This window comes from Pan troglodytes, chromosome 2 (genome assembly GCF_028858775.2).
Source record: "Pan troglodytes isolate AG18354 chromosome 2, NHGRI_mPanTro3-v2.0_pri, whole genome shotgun sequence".
In the NCBI taxonomy this organism is placed as follows: Eukaryota; Metazoa; Chordata; class Mammalia; order Primates; family Hominidae; genus Pan; species Pan troglodytes.
In genome coordinates this window covers 62,285,127-62,308,783 of record NC_086015.1, presented here as the reverse complement: position 1 = coordinate 62,308,783, position 23,657 = coordinate 62,285,127, and the positions used below count along the sequence as shown (strand labels likewise).

The window sequence follows — 23,657 nt, the reverse complement described above, 5'->3', positions numbered from 1 at the left end:
GAGCAGGAATAACACCCAGCTACTGTGGAAACACTCAGAAGAAACGCAGATGCAGTCAATAGGTGAAAACAGCACGAAAAAGTGGAAACTCCCAACTGTGTGTCTTTTTTTGTTTTTTTGAGACAGGGTCTCGCTCTGTTGCACAGGCTGGAGTGCAGTGGTACGATCATGGCTCACTGCAGCCTTGACCTCCCGGGCTCAAGTGATCCTCCCACCTCAGTGCCCCCCCAGGTAGCTGGGATGACAGGTACGCACCATCATGCCCAGCCAAAACTGAGTGTCTATCCTGGAGAGAGATCAGAAACCACAACTCACAGGCAAAAATACCCATATGAGCTGCTGGCTTTGGCACTGTTTGCTGGTTAGCATTACAAATCCATCATTCTCCATGGCCACCCAGAGGTATGTGCAACTACTGAACGACCCCCTGATGAGATATGCACATCTGTGGGAACCATTTCAGGGATTTCCTAGATAGAATATTCATATAAATGGTCAAAAACGTTTCCTGGGCTGGGTGTGGTGGCTCACGCCTATATAATACCAGCACTCTGGGAGGCCGAGGTGGGAAGATCTCTTGAACCCAGGAGTTCGAGACCAGCCTGGCCAACATAGTAAGACCTCATCTCTATAAAAAATAAAAAATTACCCGGGTGTGGTGGCGCATGCCTGTAGTCCCAGCTGCCTGGGAGGCTGAGGTGGGAGCATTGCTTGAGCTCAGGAGGTTGAGGCTGCAGTGAGCTATGATTGAGCCACTGCATTCTAGCCTGGGTGACAGAGCAAGAACCAGTCTCAGAACAAACAAACAAACAACCCCCCCGCCCAACAAAAAACAAAAATCGAAACCTTTTCCTGCATTGCTTCACACCAGGGCTAAAACTATGGTGAGGCAAATGAGGCATTTGCCTAAGGCACAAAATTTAAGTGCCAAAAAACTCATAAATTAAGAGAAAATATTTTAGTGCAGTATGTTAAAAAAACATTAATGGAAAAAGGCACATGATGAACAAAATATCAAAATCATAAATACAGACAGGATCTGACCCTGCACCTGCATGATACATCTCTCTCATCTCACCCTTGTCTCAGGCCTGTTATGCACTATAAGGGTAGGTAGATGATAAATTGCTGGAGGGCAGGGATCCTGGCTGTCTTGGTCCCTACTGTATCCTCAGGGCCTAATACAGTGTTAGGCACATACTAGGTGCTCAATAAATGCCTGTTAACTGGCTTAAATGTGTAGTCAGTCAGTTAGTGGGTTTATCCCTTCACTAGTTGGTTTGTTCCCTCAATTTCTCACTTGTTTGCTCACTCACTGTGTACTCTGGGTCTCCTGCATACCAGGTACGGTGCTGGCAGGGAGAAGGGACATAAAGAATAATAGCCTGTCTGTCTCTAGATGGCCCTCCCATTTTGATGGACTGAACATAGAGGAGTGATGCTTGAAATGAAGCATGCAGAAACCCTCTCAGGAAGGGCTGCCATGTTTGGGTGTACAGGTTGTATACAGACCAAATCCATCAGTCACAAAAATGACAATGCACATGGCTCCCCCTGCAGCTGTGCAGTATAGCAGTCAGCCTACAGGGGTCCAAAGAAGAAGGAGGCTGAATTTGGCCTGGTAGGGGCGGGTGCTGTGACACCAAATGTTGATGACAGAGCAGGAAAAGAGCCAGCGAGCTTGGGAGGCAAAAGGCTGTGAAATAAAAGACTCCCTGAAGCCTCTGCTATTTGGCCTCTGTCCCAGGGACAGTCCACAAAACGCATGAAGGATCTGATCGTATTTATAGCAAGCCCATACAATGTTAGGCTCTTTTTCTGGAATGAAATGGACTTCTGAGTCTGGGAAAAAATTCTGGACCATGCATTGAGGCCACCAACAGAGGCAAAGGACATGAGCAGTCTAATCTAATACCAGCTAACCTAATCATTTACTTTTTTGCAACTGGTAGATCACTTTCATACATATTATTTCATTTGAGCCTCAAAATAACCCTGGTACTAGAAGTTTCAGAAACCCTCAATTTAGAGGGGCTGAGTTACTTGCTCAAGGTCATGCATGGGCTGACCAAGGACAAAAGTAGGGCTGGAACACAGACTTTCAGAATCCAAGGCCAGTGCCCTTGCTTCTGCGCTGTCTCCACAGGAAGATGGGTTACAGCCTCTCCCTGGTGGCTCCTGAGAGCCCCAAATCACCTTTGGGGTTTTTAGAACAACAGAAGGCCTTCGCTGCTCTGGCTCTGATTCCTGATCAAATGACTCTCTGCTGGCATAGCCCAGGGCACAAACAAAGCTTCTTTCAGTCCCTTGGCGCTGCAGAAGAGAGCACATGAGATCCCCTTCTCTCCACATCCACAAAACCATGCTGTGAATCCTCACCACGCCTGGCTCATCTAAGACACCATTGCCTCTTATTCTGCGTACACGCCATGGGCACAGCCTGGCTGCTCCTCCCCACTCTCTCCTGCCTGGGTCATTCATGCACTTGTGGGTCTTTGTGGCCACAGTGTGACCTCCTGCCAGTTAAAAATTGATGCATTTAGGTAAAGGGTATGCAGGTATACTCTGTATTCTTTTTTATTTTTATTTTTTTGAGATAGGATCCCGCCCTGTGGCCCAGGCTGGTGTGCAGTGAAGCAATCACGGCTCACTGCCACCTCCATGTCCTGGACTCAAGTGATCCTCCTGCCTCACCCTCCAGAGTAGCTGGGACTACAGGTGCATACCACCATGCTTGGCTACTTTTTTAAAAATTTATTTTTTATAGAGATGGGATCTCACTATGCTGCCCAGGTTGGTCTCAAACTCCTGGGCTCAAGCAATCCTCCTGCCTTAGCCTCCCAAAGTGCTGGCATTATAGGCGTAAGCCACCACGCCCGGCCTTCTTTCAAATTTTCTGTAAGTTTGAAATTATTTCAAGATAAAATTTTTTTAAGAATAGAAGGAATAGATTTGTTTGGGCTGATATGAAATGATTTCCAAGATACCTACATATATATATATACACACACACACACACACACACATATATGTACATACACATATATGATCTTATATATCTTATATGCACACCTATATATATCTAAGCTTTCAAACATGCATCTTAGATGCCAGTGTATCTAGCATGTTTGAAAGCTTAGATATGTATAGGTATGCATATATATACACTATACGTGTGCTTAGAATAGGAGTAGGCAAACAATGGCTCGCTGCCTGTTTTTATAAATAAAGGTTCACTGGAAAAAGCCATGCCATTTGTTTACATATTGCCTATGGCTGCTTTTATACTATAAGGTCACAGTTACTCAACTGTGTCCAGGTGTAACAGAGACTGGACCACAAGGCTGAAAATGTTTACCATCTAGCCCTTTACAGAAAACATTTGCTAACTTCTGGCTTAAAAAATTTAGGCCAAGCATGGTGGCTCATGCTTGTAATCCCAGCATTTTGGGAGGCTAAGGAAGGTGGACTGCTTGAAGTCAGGAGCTCAAGACCAGCCTGGCCAACATGGTGAAACCCCGTCTCTACTAAAAAAAAATACAAAAATTGCCAGGTGTGGTGGCTCACGCCTGTAATCCCAACACTTTGGGAGGCTGAGGCCGGCAGATCATGACGTCAGGAGATCGAGACCATCCTGGCTAACATGGTGAAACCCCGTCTCTACTAAAAATACAAAAAATTAGCTGGGCATGGTGGCGGGTGCCTGTAGTCCCAGCTACTTGAGAGGCTGAGGCAGAAGAATGGCGTGAACCCAGGAGGCAGAGCTTGCAGTGAGCCGAGATTGTGCCACTGCACTCCAGTGTGGGTAACAGAGCAAGACTTCATCTAAAAAAAAAAAAACAAAAGAACAAAAACCAAAAATTAGGTGAGCATGGTGGAGGGCACCTGTAATCCCAGCTACTTGGGAGGCTGAGGCAGGAGAATCGCTTGAACCTGGAAGGCAGAAGTTGCAGTGAGCCAAGATTGGGCCACTGCACTCCAGCCTGAGTGACAGAGCAAGACTCCGTCTCAAACAAAAAAAAGAAAAGAAATATATTCAAGATAGTAAGATAAGAGTTGCCTCATGGTAATGGAGAATGGAATTTGGGATGTGAAAAAGAAGTTTTCATTATAAACCTTTTGGTGTTCTTTGAAGATCTTTTTATACCATGTGACTACATGGCTTTGATAAAAACAATTTTTGAAAATGATTTAAAATTGTCTTTCCTTTTACCAGACCAAATGTTGTTTCTCTCAACTCCCAGAACTCTGCCCACTGTCAACATTGGCACCCAACACAGGTGCCTTCCCCCTCTTCCTGACAGCAGTGATCAGCTCACTCCATAAATAACCACTTGCTCTTCCTCAAGGACGTTTTTCCTCAGAGGCCCTGGTGACCAGCACAGACTGCTGCGGGGATGTGTTACATACCTGGTCTTGTTTCCCCCAGATGATCTGCGTCGGAACCTTGATCTTGTCCATGTTCTGATGGAGAGAGTATCTGGACTTCTCACTGACGATTTCCAAAAACACTTGTCAGAAAAGGAAAACAAAGTGAGCATGTGCTGGACTGTGCCTGTGGCACCACCGCAGAATCAAGGGATAGTCACCAGATCCAGGCCACCACTTCCTCTCTTCAGGGGCCCAAGGAGACATTCAAAGTGTCAGAGATTTAAGAAATAAAAGCCATCCATCCACAGAGCTTCACTTGTAACAAGCTCCAAGCTGAAAGTAGGGCTACTTACACTTTCGGTAGAAGTTGTTATGAGGGATGCGGACATCGACGAGGCCTTGCAGGATCTAAGGATAAATAACCCAAAGTTAGAGAGCAAGAGAAGATTCATTTCCTCAGGCCTCTCACAGCTCTGGGACAATGAATGGGAATGAGGTCCAGCAATTTAGTGCACTGTCAAGGTCTTTAGAGCCTGGTTCTCTGAATTCCCATGATGCAGCATACAGTCTAATGGGGAGTTAGGCTTCTAAGAAGCTTTTTATTATTATTATAATTATAAAGGAACTTGGGTAATATCGTGAAACCGGAGGTGCCCTACAGCATGTTAAAGACACCTGAGATGGCCTGACAGCAACTTTAGCTTGAGAGATTCTCTGCTTCACTTAAGACATAATCAGGACGGGCTGGGCATGGTGGCTCATGCCTGTAATCCCAGCACTTCAGGAGGCCAAGGCGGGCAGATCACTTGAGGCCAGGAGTTCGAGACCAGCCTGGCCAAATGGTGAAACCCCCATCTCTACTAAAAAGACAAAAACTAGCAGGATGTGATGGTGCAGGCCTGTAATCCCATCTACTCGGGAGGCTGAGGCAGGAGAATCACTTGAACCCAGGAGGCGCAGGTTGCAGTGAGCTGAGATTGCGCCACTGCACTCCAACCTGGGCGACAGTGAGACTCCATCTCAAAAAAAAAAAAAAAAAGACATAATGAGGATGACCATAATATCAAGTAATTCGCCAGTAACATCCAAACGCAGAACAAGTTCCATTAAAAAAATTAAGCCACTGGGGGATGATAGGTCTATTAAACAACAAAGAAATAAACTATTGAGAAGATTCTGGGGAGGGTTCCACAGTCCCACTGGGAGGGTTCAACAGCCCTTTGTTTATCATTTGACACTGTCTTTGCCTTCCCTGCTGAGGGCTGGTGAGGGCTGCAGCCAATGTGGACAGGCCACATCTTCTGGACCTGGGCTACTGACCCAAAGAGGTAGTGGTGGCTGGAAGGAACACAGTCCTTCTCTTCCTCCTGCCTCAGGACTCCTGAGGTAGAGTACAGGGTTCACATTAGTGGCTGTACTCCTCTACTCCTCTCCTCTACCTGCAAACAGGTCTGAACCCTTTAAATACACACTCTCAGGAGTCCTGTGCACTGACTGAAAGTGGGGAAGACCCAGCCATGGCTGCTATGGACTAAACCAACCCTCTGGAGCATCACTAAACTCTAAATCATTCAGCCTGGACATGAGGACAACGACAATTTGTTGAATAACAACATTGTGCTCAGCATCAGACATTTTCTTTGTTCAGCTATCCACCTGTACCCACATATCTATTCATCTTGTATCCATCCATCCTCCACCTCTGCTCAATTCAGCCATCCATCCTGAACCACATATGCATTTGTCTACCTATCTATCCTGTATTCATCAATCCATCCAACCTCCATCTCTGCATTAACCAGATATCCTCCCATCCATCCATCCATCCAACCATTCAGCCATCTATCCATCCTGCAGACTTAAATCATCTGTGCACTGGCACATCAATCAATTCATGCAAAAATCTATCCTGCATCTACCCACCCATCCATTGTCCATCCCTGCATTATCCAGGCATCCTCTCATCCATCAATCCATCCAATCTATACCTAGGACCTACTTCATGCAAGCACTGTGCTAAAGTCTGGGGATAGAATAGCCAATTAAGACAAAGTCCCTAGTGGAAGACACAGATGTGCAATCACAACACAATATGACATGGTGGGCTGAGTGTGCAGGTGCTCCTTCTCTCCTAGGAAGGAAAGACTTTTGGAGCTGCCATTTATTTTTCTCTCGGTGTTTTCATATCCCTGACAACCCAAAACATGGAGTTTTCTAAAACACCATTTGGCCACTCTATGCTGGGAAGAGATCAGTGCTGGGAGAAAGGAATGCTACTTCATGGCTAAAAAGGGATTTCAGGGGTGGAACATGCCACAGCATCAGATTCTGGGTGTTTCCTGAGGGACAGGCCGTATCTATTAACTGAGCCATGTTCACAACTTCTGAATGGGACCTATTCTCTCAAGTCTTAGGAGGACCCGCCCACCCCCAGGCAGGGTCCAGCTCCTACAACAGAGGGAGATAATTTGGGGTTACGAAGCCTCAGCCATGGACTCTCCTCTCTTGGTTCTTCACACCATTTCCCTAGATGACCTCATTCAGGCCCATAACCTTCAATATTAGCGTCTGCTGATGGCTCCAGTGGTACAGCTTCAGGCCAGACTTCCCTCAGCTACACCTTGACCTCTGCACTTGGAGGCCTCACAGGCAACCTGAACTTAACACATGAAAAATGGAGCCCTTGGCATATTCCCCAAGCCTGCCCTTATACTCTTCAGAATACACTACCTCTGTTTTTGTTTTTGTTTTTGTTTTTTTGAGACAGGGTCTCACTCTGTTGCCCAGGATGGAGTGCAGTGGCATGATCTTGGCTCACTGCAGCCTCTGCCTCCTGGGCTCAGGTGATCCTCTCACCTCAGCCTCCCGAGTAGCTGGAACTACAGGCATGCACCACCACACTTGGCTAATTAAAAAAATTTTTTTTTGTAGAGATGGGGTTTCACCACATTGCCCAGGCTGGTCTCGAACTCCTGCACTTACACAATCCACCCGCCTTGGCCTCCCAAAGTGCTGGGAATACAGGTGCAAGCCACCATGCCCAGCCAGGAAAATACTACCTTTATCCATCCAGGACCTCAAGTGCTGGAAGTCACCTGGGACTCCTCCCCTTTCCCCAGCCCCCATTTCCAATTTGCCTGTACATCCTGTCCATTCTTTCTCAAATCTCATCTCCATTGCTACCATCCTAGTCTACACTACCATCATCTCCAAGGCACAATAGTTCCCAAATGGGTTCCTCTGTTCCATTTGTGCTCTCCTACAATCTCTCAGTGGTCCTATTATACTTAGAAAAACCCCTGGCTCCTTTCCGTACCTATAAGGTCCTACAGGATCTAGTCCAGCATTTTTCAAAGTGGTTCTTGGGAGTCCAGGAGGTCAAACTACTTTCCTAATACTCAATGTTACTTGCCTCTTCACTTACATTCTCTCAAAAGTACACTGTTTTTCAGAGCCTATAAAATGTGGGATGATGTCCTTGCTCTTGGCTACTGGAATGAGTGCTTGTACATTCATTGCATTTTGGAATCTTCTGAGTTTTCATTTATTTTCTTTTATTTGTATTTAAATAGAGATGGGGTCTCACTACGTTGACCAGGCTGGTCTTGAACTCCTAGTCTCAAGCAATCCTCCCATCTTGGCCTCCCAAAGTGCTGGGATTACAGGCATGAACCACCGCACCCGGCCTGAGTTTTAATTTCTAATATGGTAAACATTAATAATAAATATAACCCCTATAAATAAAAACCCTTTGGGTTCCTCAATAATTTTTAAGAGTGTAACGAGGATAGGTTCCAAGATGGCTGAATAGGAACAGCTCCGGTCTGCAGCATCCAGCGTGATCGACGCAGAAGACGGGTGATTTCTGCATTTCCAACTAACGTACCTGGTTCATCTCACTGGGACTGGTTGGACAGTGGGTGCAGCCCACAGAGGGCGAGCTGAAGCAGGGCAGGCATTGCCTCACCTGGGAAGTGCAAGGGGTCAGGGGATTTCCCTTTCCTAGCCAGGGAAGCCATGACAGACTGTACCTGGAAAACTGGGACACTCCTGCCCAAATACTGCACTTTTCCCAAGGTCTTAGCAACGGGCAGACAAGAAGATTCTCTCCTATGCCTGGCTTGGTGGGTCCCAGGCCCACAGAGCCTTGCTCCCTGCTAGCACAGCAGTCTGAGATTGAACTGCAAGGTGGCAGCCTGGCTGGGGGAGGGGCATCTGCCATTGCTGAGGCTTAAGTAGGTAAACAAAGTGGCCTGGAAGCTCAAACTCGGCAAAGCCCACCACAGCTCAGCAAGGCCAGCTGCCTCTAGACTCCACCTGTGTGGGCAGGGCTTAGCTGAACAAAAGGCAGCAGGCAATTTCTGCAGACTTAAATGTCCCTGTCTGACAGCGCTAAAGAGAGCAGTTGTTCTCCCAGCACAGCATTTGAGCTCTGAGACAGACAGACTGCCTCCTCAAGTGGGTCCCTGACCCTCGTGTAGCCTAACTGGGAGACACCTCCCAGTAGGGGCTGACTGACACCTCATACAGCCGGGTGCCCCTCTGAGACGAAGCTTCCAGAGGAAGGATCAGGCAGTAATATTTGCTGTTCTGCAATATTTGCTGTTCTGCAGCCTCCGCTGGTGATACCCAGGCAAACAGGGTCTGGAGTGGACCTCCAGCAAACTCCAACAGACCTGCAGCTGAGGGACCTGATTGTTATAAGGAAAACTAACAAACAGAAAGGAATAGCATCAACATTAACAAAAAGGACATCTACACCAAAATCCCATCTGTAGGTCACCAACATAAAAGACCAAAGGTAGATACAACCACAAAGATGGGGAGAAACCAGAGCAGAAAAGCTGAAAATTCTAAAAACCAGAGCGTCTCTTCTCCTCCAAAGGATTGCAGCTCCTCGCCAGCAACAGAACAAAGCTGGATGGAAAATGACTTTGCTGAGCTGACAGAAGTAGGCTTCAGAAGGTCAGTAATAACAAACTTCTCCGTGCTAAAGGAGCATGTTTGAACCCATTACAAGAAAGCTAAAAACCTTGAAAAAAGGTTAGACAAACGACTAACTAGAATAAACAGTGTAGAGAAGACCTTAAATGACCCGATGGAGCTGAAAACCATGGCACGAGAACTTCATGATGCATGCACAAGCTTCAATAGCCAATTTGATGAAGTGAAAGAAAGGGTATCCGTGATTGAAGATAAAATTAATAAAATAAAGTGAGAAGACAAGGTTAGAGAAAAAAGAGTAAAAAGAAATAAAAAAAGCTTCCAAGAAATACGGGACTATGTGAAAAGACCAAATCTATGTTTGATTGATGTACCTGGAAATGATGGGAAGAATGGAACCAAGTTGGAAAACACTCTTCAGGATATTATCCAGGAGAATTTCCCCAACCTAGCAAGGCAGGCCAACATTCAAATTCAGGAAATACACAGAACACCATGAGGATACTACTCGAGAATAGCAACCCCAAGACACATAATTGTCAGATTCACCAAGGTTGAAATGAAGGAAAAAGTGTTAAGGGCAGCCAGAGAGAAAGGTCAGGTACCCACAAAGGGAAGCCCATCAGACTAACAGCGGATCTCTTGGCAGAAACCCTACAAGCCAGAAGAGACTGCAGGCCAATATTCAACATTCTTAAAGAAAAGAATTTTCAACCCAGAATTTCATATCCAGCCAAACTAAGCTTCATAAGTGAGGGGGAAATAAAATCCTTTACAGACAAGCAAACGCTGAGAGATTCTGTCACCACCAGGCCTGTCTTACAAGAGCTCCTGAAGGAAGCACTAAACATGGAAAGGAACAACCGGTATGAGCCACTGCAAAAACATGCCAAATTGTAAAGATCATTGACACTAAGAAGAAACTGCATCAATAATGGGCAAAATAACCAGCTAACATCATAACGACAGGATCAAATTCACACATAACAATATTAACCTTAAATGTAAATGGGCTAAATGCCCCAATTAAAAGACACAGACTGGCAAATTGGATAAAGACACAGACTGGCAAATTGGACAAGACTCATCAGTGTGCTATATTCAGGAGACCCATCTCACATGCAGAGACACACATAGGCTCAAAATAAAGGGATGGAGGAAGATCAACTAAGCAAACAGAAAGCAAAAAAAAAGCAGGGTTGCAATCCTAGTCTCTGATAAAACAGACTTTAAACCAACAAAGATCAAAAGAGACAAAGAAGGCCATTACATAATGGTAAAGGGATCAATTCAACAAGAGCTAACTATCCTAAATATATATGCACCCAATACAGGAGCACCCAGATTCATAAAGCAAGTTCTTAGAGACCTACAAAGAGACTTAGACTCCCACACAATAATAATGGGAGACTTTAACACCCCACTGTCAATACTAGACAGATCAATGAGACAGAAGGTTAACAAGGATATCCAGGACTTGAACTCAGCTCTGCACCAAGCAGACCTAATAGACATCTACAGAACTCTCCACCCCAAATCAACAGAATATACATTCTTCTTAGCACCACATCACACTTATTCTAAAATTGACCACATAATTGGAAGTAAAGCTCTCCTCAGCAAATGTAAAAGAACAGAAATCACAACAAACTGTCTCTCAGACCACAGTGCGATCAAATTAGAGCTCAGGATTAAGAAACTCACTCAAAATTGCACAACTACATGGAAACTGAACAACCTGCTCCTTAATGACTACTGGGCAAATATCAAAATGAAGGCAGAAATAAAGATGTTCTTTGAAACCAATGAGAACAAAGATACAATGTACCAAGATCTCTGGGACACATTTAAAGCAGTGTGTAGAGGGAAATTTATAGCACTAAATGCCCACAAGAGAAAGCAAGAAAGATCTAAAATTGACACCCTAACATCACAATTAAAAGAACTAGAGAAGCAAGGACAAACACATTCAAAAGCCAGCAGAAGGCAAGAAATAACTAAGATCAGAACAGAACTGAAAGAGATAGAGACACAAAAAACCCTTCAAAAAATCAATGAATCCAGGAGCTGGTTTTTTGAAAAGATCAACAAAATTGACAGACCGCTAGCAAGACTAATAAAGAAGAAAACAGAGAAGAATCAAATAGACACAATAAAAAATGATAAAGGGGATATCACCACCGATCCCACAGAAATACAAACTACCATCAGAGAATACTATAAACACCTCTATGCAAATTAACTAGAAAATCTAGAAGAAATGGATAAATTCCTGGACACATACACCCTCCCAAGACTAAACCAGGAAGAAGTTGAATCTCTGAATAGACTAATAACAGGCTCTGAAATTGAGGCAATAATTAATAGCTTACCAACCAAAAAAAGTCCAGGACCAGATAGATTTACAGGCGAATTCTACCAGAGGTACAAAGAGGAGCTGGTACCATTCCTTCAGAAACGATTCCAATCAATAAAGAGGGAATCCTCCCTAACTCATTTTATGAGGCCTGCATCATCCTGATGCCAAAGCCTGGCAGAGACACAACAAAAAAAGAGAATTTTAGACCAATATTCCGGATGAACATCGATGTGAAAATCCTCAATAAAATACTGGCAAACCGAATCCAGCAGCACATCAGAAAGCTTATCCACCACGATCAAGTCGGCTTCATCCCTGAGATGTAAGGCTGGTTCAACATACACAAATCAATAAATGTAACCCATCACATAAATAGAACAAATGACAAACACCACATGATTATCTCAATAGTTGCAGAAAAGACCTTTGACAAAATTCAACACCCCTTCATGCTAAAAACTCTCAATAAACTAGGTATTAATGGAATATATCTCAAAATAATAAGAGCTATTTATGACAAACCCACAGCCAATATCATACTGAATGGGCAAAAACTGGAAGCATTCCCTTTGAAAACTGGAACAAGACAAGGATGCCCTCTCTCACCACTCCTATTCAATATAGTGTTGGAAGTTCTGCCCAGGGCAATCAGGCAAGAGAAATAAATAAAGGATATTCAGTTAGGAAAAGAGGAAGTCAAATTGTCCATTTACAGATGACATGATTGTATATTTAGAAAATCCCATCGTCTCAGCCCCAAATCTCCTTAAGCTGATAAGCAACTTCAGCAAAGTCTCAGGATACAAAATCAATGTGCAAAAATCACAAGCATTCCTATACACCAATAACAGACAAACAGAGAGCCAGATCATGAGTGAACTCCCATTCACAATTGCTACAAAGAGAATAAAATACCTAGGAATCCAACTTACAAGGGATGTGAAGGACCTCTTCAAGGAGAACTACAAACCACTGCTCAACGAAATAAAAGAGGACACTAACAAATGGAACAACATTCCATGCTCATGGATAGTAAGAATCAATATCATGAAAATGGCCATACCGCCCAAGGTAATTTATAGATTCAATGCCATCCCCATCAAGCTACCAATGACTTTCTTCACAGAATTGGAAAAAAACTACTTTAAAGTTCATATGGAACCAAAAAAGAGCCTGCATTGCCAAGACAATTCTAAGCAAAAAGAACAAAGCTGGAAGCACCAAGCTACCTGACTTCAAACTATACTACAAGGCTACAGTAATCAAAACAGCATGGTACTGGTACAAAAACAGATATATAGACAAATGGAACAGAACAGAGGCCTCAGAAATAACACCACACATCTATAACCATCTGATCTTTGACAAACCTGACAAAAACAAGAAATGGGGAAAGGATTCCCTATTTAACAAATGGTGCTGGGAAAACTGGCTAGCCATATGTAGAAAGCTGAAACTGGATCCTTTCCTTACACCTTATACAAAAATTAATTCAATATGGATTAAAGACTTAAATGTTAGACCTAAAACCATAAAAACCCTAGAAGAAAACCTAGGCAATACCATTCAGGAAACAGGCATGGGCAAGGACTTCACGACTAAAACACCAAAAGCAATGGCAACAAAAGCCAAAATAGACGAATGGGATCTAATTAAACTAAAGAGCTTCTGCACAGCAAAAGAAACTGCCATCAGAGTGAACAGGCAACCTACAGAATGGGAGAAAATTTTTGCAATCTGCCCATCTGACAAAGGGCTAATATCCAGAATCCACAAAGGACTCAAACAAATTTATCAGAAAAAAAACAACCCCATCAAAAAGTGGGCAAAGGATATGAACAGACACTTCTCAAAAGAAGACATCTATGCAGCCAACAGACACATGAAAAACTGCTCATCTTCACTGGTCATCAGAGAAATGCAAATCAAAACCACAATGAGATACCATCTCACACCAGTTAGAATGGCAATCATTAAAAAGTCAGGAAACAACAGATGCTGGAGAGGATGTGGAGAAATAGGAACGCTTTTACACTGTTGGTGGGAGTGTAAAGTAGTTCAACCATTGTGGAAGACAGTGTGGCGATTCCTCAAGGATCTAGAACTAGAAATACCATTTGACCCAGCAATCCCATTACTAGGTATATACCCTAAGAATTATAAATCATGCTACTATAAAGACACATGTACACGTATGTTTATTGCAGCACTATTCACAGCAGCAAAGACTTGGAACCAACCCAAATATCTATCAACGGTAGACTGGATTAAGAAAATGTGACACATATAGACCATGGAATACTATGCAGCCATAAAAAGGATGAGTTCATGTCCTTTACAGGGACATGGATGAAGCTGGAAACCATCATTCTCAGCAAACTATCACAAGGAAAGAAAACCAAACACCACATGTTCTCACTCATAGGTGGGAACTGAACAATTAGAACACTTGGACACTGGGCAGGGGGTAGGGGGCTGGGGGAAGGATAGCATTAGGAGAAATACCTAACGTGAATGGTGAGTTGATGGGTGCAGCAAACCAACATGGCACATGCATACTTATGTATGAAACCTGCAATCTGTGCACATGCACCCTAGAACTTAAAGTATATTTAAAAAATAAAAAAGAGGATAAGGGGTCCTAGCCAGGTGAGGTGGCTCAAGCCTGTAATCCCAGCACTTTGGGAGGCCGAGGTGGATGGATCACAGGGTCAGGAGTTTGAGACCAGCCTGACCAACATGGTGAAACCCCATCTCTACTAAAAATGAAAAATTAGCCAGGCGTGGTGGCGCACACCTATAATCCCAGCTACTCAGGAGGCTGAGGCAGAAGAATCGCTTGAACCTGGGAGGCAGAGGTTGCAGTGAGCCGAGATCATGCCACTGCACTCCAGCCTAGGTGACAGAGTGAGACTCTGTCTGGGAAAAAAAAAAAAAAAAGAGTATAAGGGGTCCTGAGATTTTTTTTTTTTTTCAATTGAGTATCTCTGATTTAGCCCCTGCCTCCCTTTCTAACTCCATCTTCACCATTCTCTTATTCTTGGGGCTCCAGCTACCCTGGCTTCCTTTGTCTTGAATATGTATGTTTTTCCACCTCTGCATATGCTGTCCCTAGAAGAGGCTTATCAAAGCCACCCCTGCCTCCCTGTATTCAATCACTACACCATCTTCATTTCTGCTATAAAACTCATGACCACTGGTAGTTCATTGTTTACCTGTTATTGTCTGCCTCCCCCACTGGACTGTGTCTGCCCAGGGACCTTCTTGTCTTTATTGATCACTGTGCCAGCACAGTGCCCAGCGTGTTACAGGCACTGCAGAGACACTTGCTGAATATATGCAGAAGAGGACAAGAAGTAGTCAATGAGTAGGTGAAGGAGGGAATACGTGCAGGAAGCTGGTACTCGCCCCCGGGCCTCTGGGGAGGGTAGTTGTGTCGCTGCTGCAACCATGTTACCTGCTGGGGCACCTTGAAGCGGACATAGGAGCAGAGCTGAAGCATTTCACTCATCTCTTCTGGGGTAGACGGGATCAAGGGAATCTTCTCCACGGCGGCAGAGCCCTGCAGTTCTTTGAGCCGTTGTACAAATTGATTGTCAGTTGAGTACTGCAGGCCTGTGGGATTCAAACCCAAATGGCTTGATGATACATCCACCTTCTTACCAATCCCATTTTATATAGGGAACTTCTGACAGCAGCCCAGAGTTAATATATTTCAGGTTTATTTCATGAGTAGATTTCTTTTTTGTTGGTACTGCCATCCTTGCTCAAATCAAAACCACACTGAGAAACACACAAAAAAATCCTTCCACATATTTCAGGGACTGGTCACTCACACTGTAGTCCATGGACCAGGAGCATCAAAAGCCCAAAAGAAATGCAGACACTGCCCCTCCCTGAGCCTCTTGAACCAGAATTTGCCTTCTCACAAGTTGCCAGGGGATTCATATGTATGATAGAATTTAAGGAGGGTTAGCCTAGAAGACAACTTGCCTAAGCACATCTGAGTGTTGATGGGAAATGTGAGGAAATACATGACCGGAAGAAAACATAGGGCTGGCATGAATGACACTCCTTCCCTTGGCCTGGACCCACGTGGTACTCTCTTATTTGGGGTCAATGATAAAACACAGGGGGACTGGGAGTCTTCCCAGCTGTCCCTTGCTTTAGGGCAGCAACCCTGCTGCCTTCTCCACAGTTGCTCTTCCTCTAGGAGAGCAAAATTGAGATTGCTCATTATCTCCCATCACCTCAGGGCATGACACGAGAGTCCACAGAAGCTGATGCTATGTATGCAAGAGGGCAAAACTAATTTTCACTTCCAGCATGGAGCAAATTTCTAGGCATTTAGCTTAGCCAAATAATTAGATTTTTTCTTTCTTTTTTTACTTTAAGTTCTGGGATACATGGGCAGAACGTGCAGGTTTGTTACATAGGTATACATGTGCCATGGTGGTTTGCTGCACCTATCAACCCATCATCTAGGTTTTAAGCCCCTCATGCATTCGGCATTTGTCCTAATGCTCTCCCTCCCTGTGACCTCCACCCTCTGACAGGCCCCAGTGTGTGATGTTCCCCTTTCTGTGTCCATGTCTTCTCACTGTTCAACTCCCACTTATGAGTGAGAACATGCGGTGTTTGGTTTTCTGTTCCTGTGTTAGTTTGTTGAGAATGATGCTTCCAGCTTCATCCATGTCCTTGCAAAGGACATGAAATCATTCTTTTTTATGGCTGCATAGTATTCCATGGTGTATATGTGCCACATTTTCTTTATCCAGTTTATCATTGATGGGCATTTGGGTTAGTTCCAAGTCTTTGCTATTGTAAATAGTGCTGCAATAAACATATGTGTGCATGTTAGATTTTTTTTTAATTTTATATTTTTGCAGAGATGGGGTCTCCCTTAGGCTGGTCTTGAACTCCTGGCCTCAAGCAATCCTCCTCTCTTAGCCTCCCAAAGTGTTGGGATTACAGGTGTGAGCTACCTCACCCAGAAAAATCTAGAAAAGAGCTAGATTTTACAAAGAAAGGCAGTAGCATCAATAATATTGGTCGTGATGCAGAAACCCACGCTTTACAAATCTATGTCCAGCAAACCCTTTAAATCTAACATGGGTATGATGTATGGCTTTCACGATGCCATGAAGCAGATGACATTATCTATTTCCCCTCTCTTTAAAACTAAACCTAGGTTAGATGTCACATGGTATATCCTGGACTGGATCCCAGAACAGAAAAAGGACATGAGTTGAAAAACTAAATGAAATCCAAATAAAGCCTGGAATTTAGTTAACAGTAATATACTAATGTTGGTTTCTTAGTTGTGACAAATTTACTGTGGTAATGTGAGCTATTAATGGGGAAACTGAATAAAGGTTATATGGGGCTCTCTATAATATCTCTGCAATTTTTCTGTAAATTTAAAATTATTTCAAAATTTTTAGAAAGTTTGTTTTAAAACTCTTGGTAGAATATAATCCTGAATTTATTTCTACTTTTTAGTTTTCACATACAAACTTAATTTTAAATTTCCAGTTGAAATTCGGATGTCAATTTTTTCTCTGAGCAAATGAACCTATACTTGAAAAAGCCAGTTAGATTTTACTTCCTGTAAGTGATTTAAAATCTAAAAACCTTCCATAGATGCTGTTCCTTCAATTCTCAAACTTATTATTATAAGATCAAATTATTTCAGATATGCTACTTGAAAAAAAGAGAGGAGAAGACCCTTTGGTATCTTCTCTTCGATTTCAATGTCCTTAACATATCGAAAATGATTAGCTTTCAGAGTGGCAGAAGGATTTTAAAGGTCAATTTAGTTAAGTTTCAGTAAAAGTCATTAAATGTTCAATTCATGGCTGGATTCTAGTTGAATCATACAGAGGAAGTAGAAGATATGAGTCATTAAAAGGAGGCAGTAAATATGCAAGGACTTCCAAACATCACAGCTTGGGTTCTGGAGTCAGGCAGCCTGGGCTCTGTTCCTATTGTGGTTTTGGCACTAATGTAATTTCTTTGTGCCTCAACGTTCCCATTTATAAAATGGGCATAATATCTTGACCTGCATGGTAAGTGCATACGTAAAAAGTCATTGAGATGCACATTTAAATTTAGACAATTTACTATGTGTAAATAATACCCCAATAAAACACCAAAGGGAGAGGGAGAGAGAGGCCGGGTGCGGTGGCTCACGCCTATTCCCAGCACTTTGGGAGGTGGAGGCGGGCAGATCACTTGAGGCCAGGAGTTCAGGGGACTCAGGCCAACAGGATCCTGGCCAACAGGATTCAAGTTTGCCTAGGCAACATTGCGAAACTCCACCTCTACTGAAAATACAAAAAATTAGCTGGGCATGGTAGCACACACCTGTAATCTCAGCTACTTGGGTGGCTGAGGCACAAGAATTGCTTGAACCTGGGAAGTCAAGGCTGCAGTGAGCCATGATTGCACCACTGCACTCCAGTCTGAGCAACAGACTCTGTCTCAAAAAGAAAAAAAAAAACAAACAAACAAACAGAGAGGGGGAGATAGAGGAGAGAAAAAATATGATTTTTATCTATTATATATTATAAATACAAGTCTAAAGACTTATGGAAGAAAAACAAATTTAAAAATCCAACTTCAAACGGTAATATCGGAGAACATGTTACACTTCACGTTGACATATGTACATATAACAGTAGAGAAACTAAAGTTTGATTTTTTTTAAGATCTTATTATAATAAATAAAGATCTCTCAGTTTTTACCAAAAAAGGAGAGGGGCATAATTATAGTACCTTTACCTCACAGGGCTACTGCAAGAATTAAATTCATATAAAGAGCTTAGCTCGTAAGAGCCCGATAAATGTTGGATGTTAATAGTAACATTATATTTCAAAGTATGTGCTGCAAAGCACTATATACATTTTAATCAACCACCTCAAACATTCCTTTTTTTTTTTTAAATTTTAAATGTTTACAGGCATGAGCCACTGTGCCTGGCCCCACCTCAAATTCTTGGTGTAACAAGGCTGGCTCTATATTTTCAAAATCAGTCTGGTTATGATTATGATTATATAACTATTGGTTGGTTAGAGTTATCAGTAAAACACTGCATATCTCTCAAGCATACATCAAAAAGATGATTCCAAAAAACGGTCATAGCAGACACTAGCTACTTGTTTCTTCAGGGATTCATCCCTGCCGAGGGATGTTTCAGCTTCATAACTTACCAGCAGGACACACGAGACACAGGCTGGAGACATCCGATGGGTAGTAAGCAGCATACACCCCAGCCACCTGGCCACCCATGGAGGTGCCTACCAGGTGGAAAGGTTTTTTGTTCAGCTTCAGGCATTCTACAAACTAGGAAGGGAAATGAGAAAGCAGCTTGGTTATACAGCTGTAGACAATGGCAATGGTGATTACAGCATAGAAGCCCCCTGGACTTCCTATGGACAACTGAAAATGACTACTGTTTAAAGAGAGTCTGAAACTCTACTGGATCCATTATAAGATGAGCCCTGTGGCATGCATGGACTTCTCTTTGTCTGGCACAAGAGATTGAGAGGTCATTTATAAATATAAAATCAACAGGGATTCTGCTAATTAATGAGTCAGCAAACTTTTCTTTCTTTTCTTTTTTTCTGAGACAGGGTCTCACTCTGTCACCCAGGCTGCAGTGCAGTGGCATGATCATGGCTCACCTCTGGGGCTCAGGTGATCCTCCCATCTCAGCCTCCCGAGTAGCTAGAGCTATAGGCATGCACCACCACATCTGGCTAATTTTTTTTTTTTTTTTTTTTGTAGAGATGAGGTTTCACCATATTGTCCAGGCTGATGAAGTTTTCTATAAAGGTCCAGAGAGTAAACATTTTCTGCTTTGAGAGCCATATGATCTGTTGCAACTATTCAACTCTGCTGTTGCAGACAAAAGCAGTCAAAGGTAATATGTATTAAATAAATGAGTGAGTGTGGCTGTTTTCCAGTAAAATTTAGTTTACAAAAATAGATACAAGCTAAACATAGCTCATGGGCTGTAGTTTGAGGGCTCCTGCGCTAATTTAAAGCTCTTCTCGTCCATCTGACCATCCATTCATATAACTACCCATCCATTTGTCTATTCAACCATCCATCCATCTATCCATCCAATCATCCAATCAGCCATCCACCCAACTATCCAGCATTCTAAAAAATATTCATTGGATATCTATTATGTACAGGAAACTATGATTAGATGCTGAAAACACAGCAAAGAGCTAAAAAGACAAGGTTCCTGACCGAATTTAAAAAACAGTTTAATGGAGGAGGCAGATATTAAATATCCTCATTTGGGGGAAAATACTTAAGGCAGCCTGAAACTTACAGGCTACCCCATTCTGAAATGGCTCTTAAACTCCTATGATCTTGAAAGCTTAGCCACAGAAGGCTAGAGATAGATTCTAAAATAGGTGCTAGCAACAGATGCTAAAGTACGTTATAATGTGAAGAACACCCTCCCCAGCTAGGCAGAGGGGCTATTACTGTTATCATATAACTGGTGAGCAGAAAAAGAGATCCCTAGGAAGGGAATTGGTTTTAAGAAATTCTAAACCCCTTTTCAAAGAGTTGAGAAAATGCTCAGATTGTATTTCGTTACAAACAACTGCAATAGGCTTAAGTCTGTAATAAGCCCTGGCCCTCCATTGCCAACCGGAGATATCATCAGGTTGCCATTTGGCTTGCCATCACTCGTAGACAGAATGTACAGGAGACTGGTCATGAGGTAGCACAGGACTCCCTTCCCTGCTCTCCAGACTCGGACATGCAATGGTGGCTGAGACAGTCTGGGCAATCTTTGGTAGAGCCTCCTGCTTACCTGGTGTATCCTCTTAACTTGCCCATCTATGGACAGGTCATCCAGGGAGGAGCGGGTGGTGCCCTCATGTCCTGGCATGTCCACGCAGACCAAGTGCAGGTTCTTTGGAAGGAACTGAGGACACACAGACCCAGAGAGTCAGTATGTGGTGTGCAAAACATGTCTGCCCATTTTCTTGGGAGGTTGCCCCATGTACAGTGACCCAGACAGCCATCCCTGGGGATGTATGGGTCTTGGCCACTCAGTGTTTTACCCCAGTAATTGAATAAGCATTGCCAGTAGCCTCATCGGGAGCAGAGGCCCACAAAGGCTAATACATAGATGGAAGCAGGCTCAGGAGATGCCTGTAAAAAGGGGACAAAGTCGGGGCAGCAGGCTTAAGTCTCTTGCTTTTTCTTCACACTAGTTGACACGTACTGCCTCGTCCTTTCCCTCACCCCTTCCACACTGACTCCAGCCATGCAGCTGCTGACTTGGAACTGGAAGGGATGGTTCTGTTCTCTCATATCCTAGCCAGCTCCAGAGCCAACAGGAGCAATGTTTTCTCCAAGAACCACATCTGATCACCCCGATTCTGGCTTGTTTGGTTTCTTTTTACATTAAGGTCTACTTTTCCAAATTATTATTATCCTAAAACACCTTCTTCCATTTAGATATGTACCACTTTTAACCAGGAAACTGAGAAACTTAAGTTACCAACAAACAAACATCCAGTTATAAGAAAGACGTTTATCTGAGGAGGGGACACGAAGTTCATCAAGGCATGAAAATGACTGTCCTCATAGTGGAATTTGGAAATAAGAATACAACTAACTAGAGGGTGTGTGAGTCTTCACCTACTGGTGTAGATGATACTTGGGATCCCTCAGGTATGGTCTTGCCTGAGGTGGGAGCCAGGGATGCTTCCTGCCCAAGATTCTGCCAGCCCCAACCTTCACACCTGATCACTCTTACCAAGGGCAGCAAGTTGCCACACCCAAGTAAACCAAGACAAAAAGTGACTTGGAAAACTCTTCCAGAAAGCTGCTAGATCAAGACTGTTTCTCTAAATGGCAAAGGAAAAGAAAAAAGCAGACGTAGAAGAGGGAGTGGGAAGGAAAGGAAAAGAAGGAATGAAGGAAGAATATGGAGGGGAAGAAAGAGACGAAACTTGGGAGTACAAAAAAAATGACTTTTAAAAGCCCAACTCTGGTCTCACAGCAGTTCTGAGATGCAGCTGTGTCAGAAGCCTCCCCAAAGAAATATCCATGAGGTGAAAAGATTTCTAAGCCATACGTTTTATATATAATATTCAACTCAATAATTTTTTTCTCACAAAAGAATGAGTAACATATTGCATTAGTTTGTTTGTTTGTTTTGAGACAGGGTCTCACTCCTGTCGCCCAGGCTGGAGTGTGGTATAGCACGATCTTGGTTCACTGCAGCCTTGACTTCCCAGGCTCAGGTGATTCTCCCATCTCAGCCTCCAAAGTAGCTGGGACTACAGGTGCATGCCACCATGCCTGGCTAATTTTTTTGTATTTTTTTGTAGAGACGGAGTCTCCCTATGCTGCCCAGGCTGGTCTCAAACTCCTGGGCTCAAGTGATCTGCCTGCCTTGGCCTCCCCAAAGTGCTGGGATTACAGGTATGAGCCACTGTGCCAGGCCACACTGCATTAGTTCTAATATGACTTGAACCACCACAGTTCTGAGTTCCCTTTGCTTTATACCATTGTTGATGACATCATGTCCTAATGGAAACCCTTTTCTTCTTCTTCCTTTTTTTATTTTTATTTTTATTTTTTTTTGAGACAGAGTCTTATTCTGTTGCCCAGGCTAAGTGCAGTGGCATGATCATGGCTCACTGAAGACTTGACCCCCCAGGCTCAAGCAATCTTCCCACCTCAGTCTCCTGAGTAGCCGGGACTACAGGCATGCGCCACCACACCTGGCTAATTTTTTATTTTTTGTAGAGACAGGGTTTCTTTATGTTGTCCAGGCTGGTTTTGAACTCCTGGACTCAAGCAATCCTCCTGCCTCAGGCTCCCAAAGTGCTGGGATTATAGGCATGAGCCACAGCACCCAACTCCCTTTTCTTATAAGAGAGAAGAATCGAGAATTGCACCTTGACCACACTGAGCCACATATCCTTGTGGGCAGAGAATCCGTGGAGCATGAGGATGGAGGGTTTGTGCCCAGGCCTGCCCCGGAAGGAATAACAGAACTGATAGTCTTCATGGTGAACATAGCGGACTTGCATGCCCAATGTCCTCCGCCAGTACCTGGAGGGGGTGGGAAATAAAGACAAAACAAAATCAGCAAGCTCTAGATGAGTGGCTTCAAGATGGGCACAGGTCCTCTCTATAAGTCTTCCTTAGTGATAACACAAACACTTCTCCAGCCCTTGTCCTCCATCAGTCTCTAGAGTCCTCCTGAGCTTTACCCTCAAGGAACGCAAAGCCAAACCATTACAGAGAACACCTTAAATGAACTATTTTGGTATATATTTTACTAATCACTCTAGGAAGGGAAATGCGGTGTTTTCTTAAGAAGCATGCCACACATGATAACCTTTTGATAATATGTCTTTCTAGAGACTTTGAGAGTGATAACTTATTTCTTGAGAACCATCTGCACTGGTCCTCTGGCTTTGTTCCTCATAACATATGGCAGCTGGTTGAAAGCTCAGCTTCTGCTGGTTACATAAGACTTGGCAGTGCTGGACTTTGGCCCAAAATCAATTTCAATATGAAATTACCATCTAAACAAATTGAACTCTCTGCATGGTGAATCCCTCCAAGATGAGAGATAATTAATTCAATCAGAGGTGCACTTTGTAAGATACTTCACACTAAAGAAGTAGCCAAGTCTTGCAAAAGCAAATAACCTAAACTGACTGGTCTTAACTCTTTGTGTAAAATAAGCAGAGAGGGAGAGAAGATATATATTCATTTACTTTTATCCGCATACAAAAAATGTGAGAGCATACATACGGTTTTTTGTTGTTGTTGTTGTTTGTTTGGTCAGGTTTTTTTTTTTTTTTTTTTTTTTTTAGATAGAGTCTCGCTCTGTCACCCACGCTGGGGCAATTTTAGCTCACTGCAACCTCCACCTCCCAGGTTCAAGCAATTCTTGTGCCTCAGCCTGTATCTAGGGTTACAGGTGCA

The 23,657-nt window shown here is 43.4% G+C and overlaps 1 protein-coding gene across 5 annotated transcripts in view; it reads right to left on the bottom strand.

Moving 5' to 3' along the window:
- ABHD6 (abhydrolase domain containing 6, acylglycerol lipase) overlaps window positions 1-23,657 on the bottom strand; it is a 55,131-nt gene that overhangs the window by 2,668 nt on the left and 28,806 nt on the right. For all 5 annotated transcript variants that reach the window (XM_016941391.4, XM_016941390.4, XM_016941392.4 and 2 more), the window contains 6 exons: window positions 22,616-22,772; window positions 20,512-20,625; window positions 18,887-19,019; window positions 15,132-15,289; window positions 4,725-4,779; window positions 4,411-4,511 (listed from right to left, as the gene is read on the bottom strand). In XM_016941391.4, the coding sequence (XP_016796880.1) occupies window positions 4,411-4,511; window positions 4,725-4,779; window positions 15,132-15,289; window positions 18,887-19,019; window positions 20,512-20,625; window positions 22,616-22,772 (718 nt within the window). The remainder of the gene's footprint in view (window positions 1-4,410; window positions 4,512-4,724; window positions 4,780-15,131; window positions 15,290-18,886; window positions 19,020-20,511; window positions 20,626-22,615; window positions 22,773-23,657) is intronic.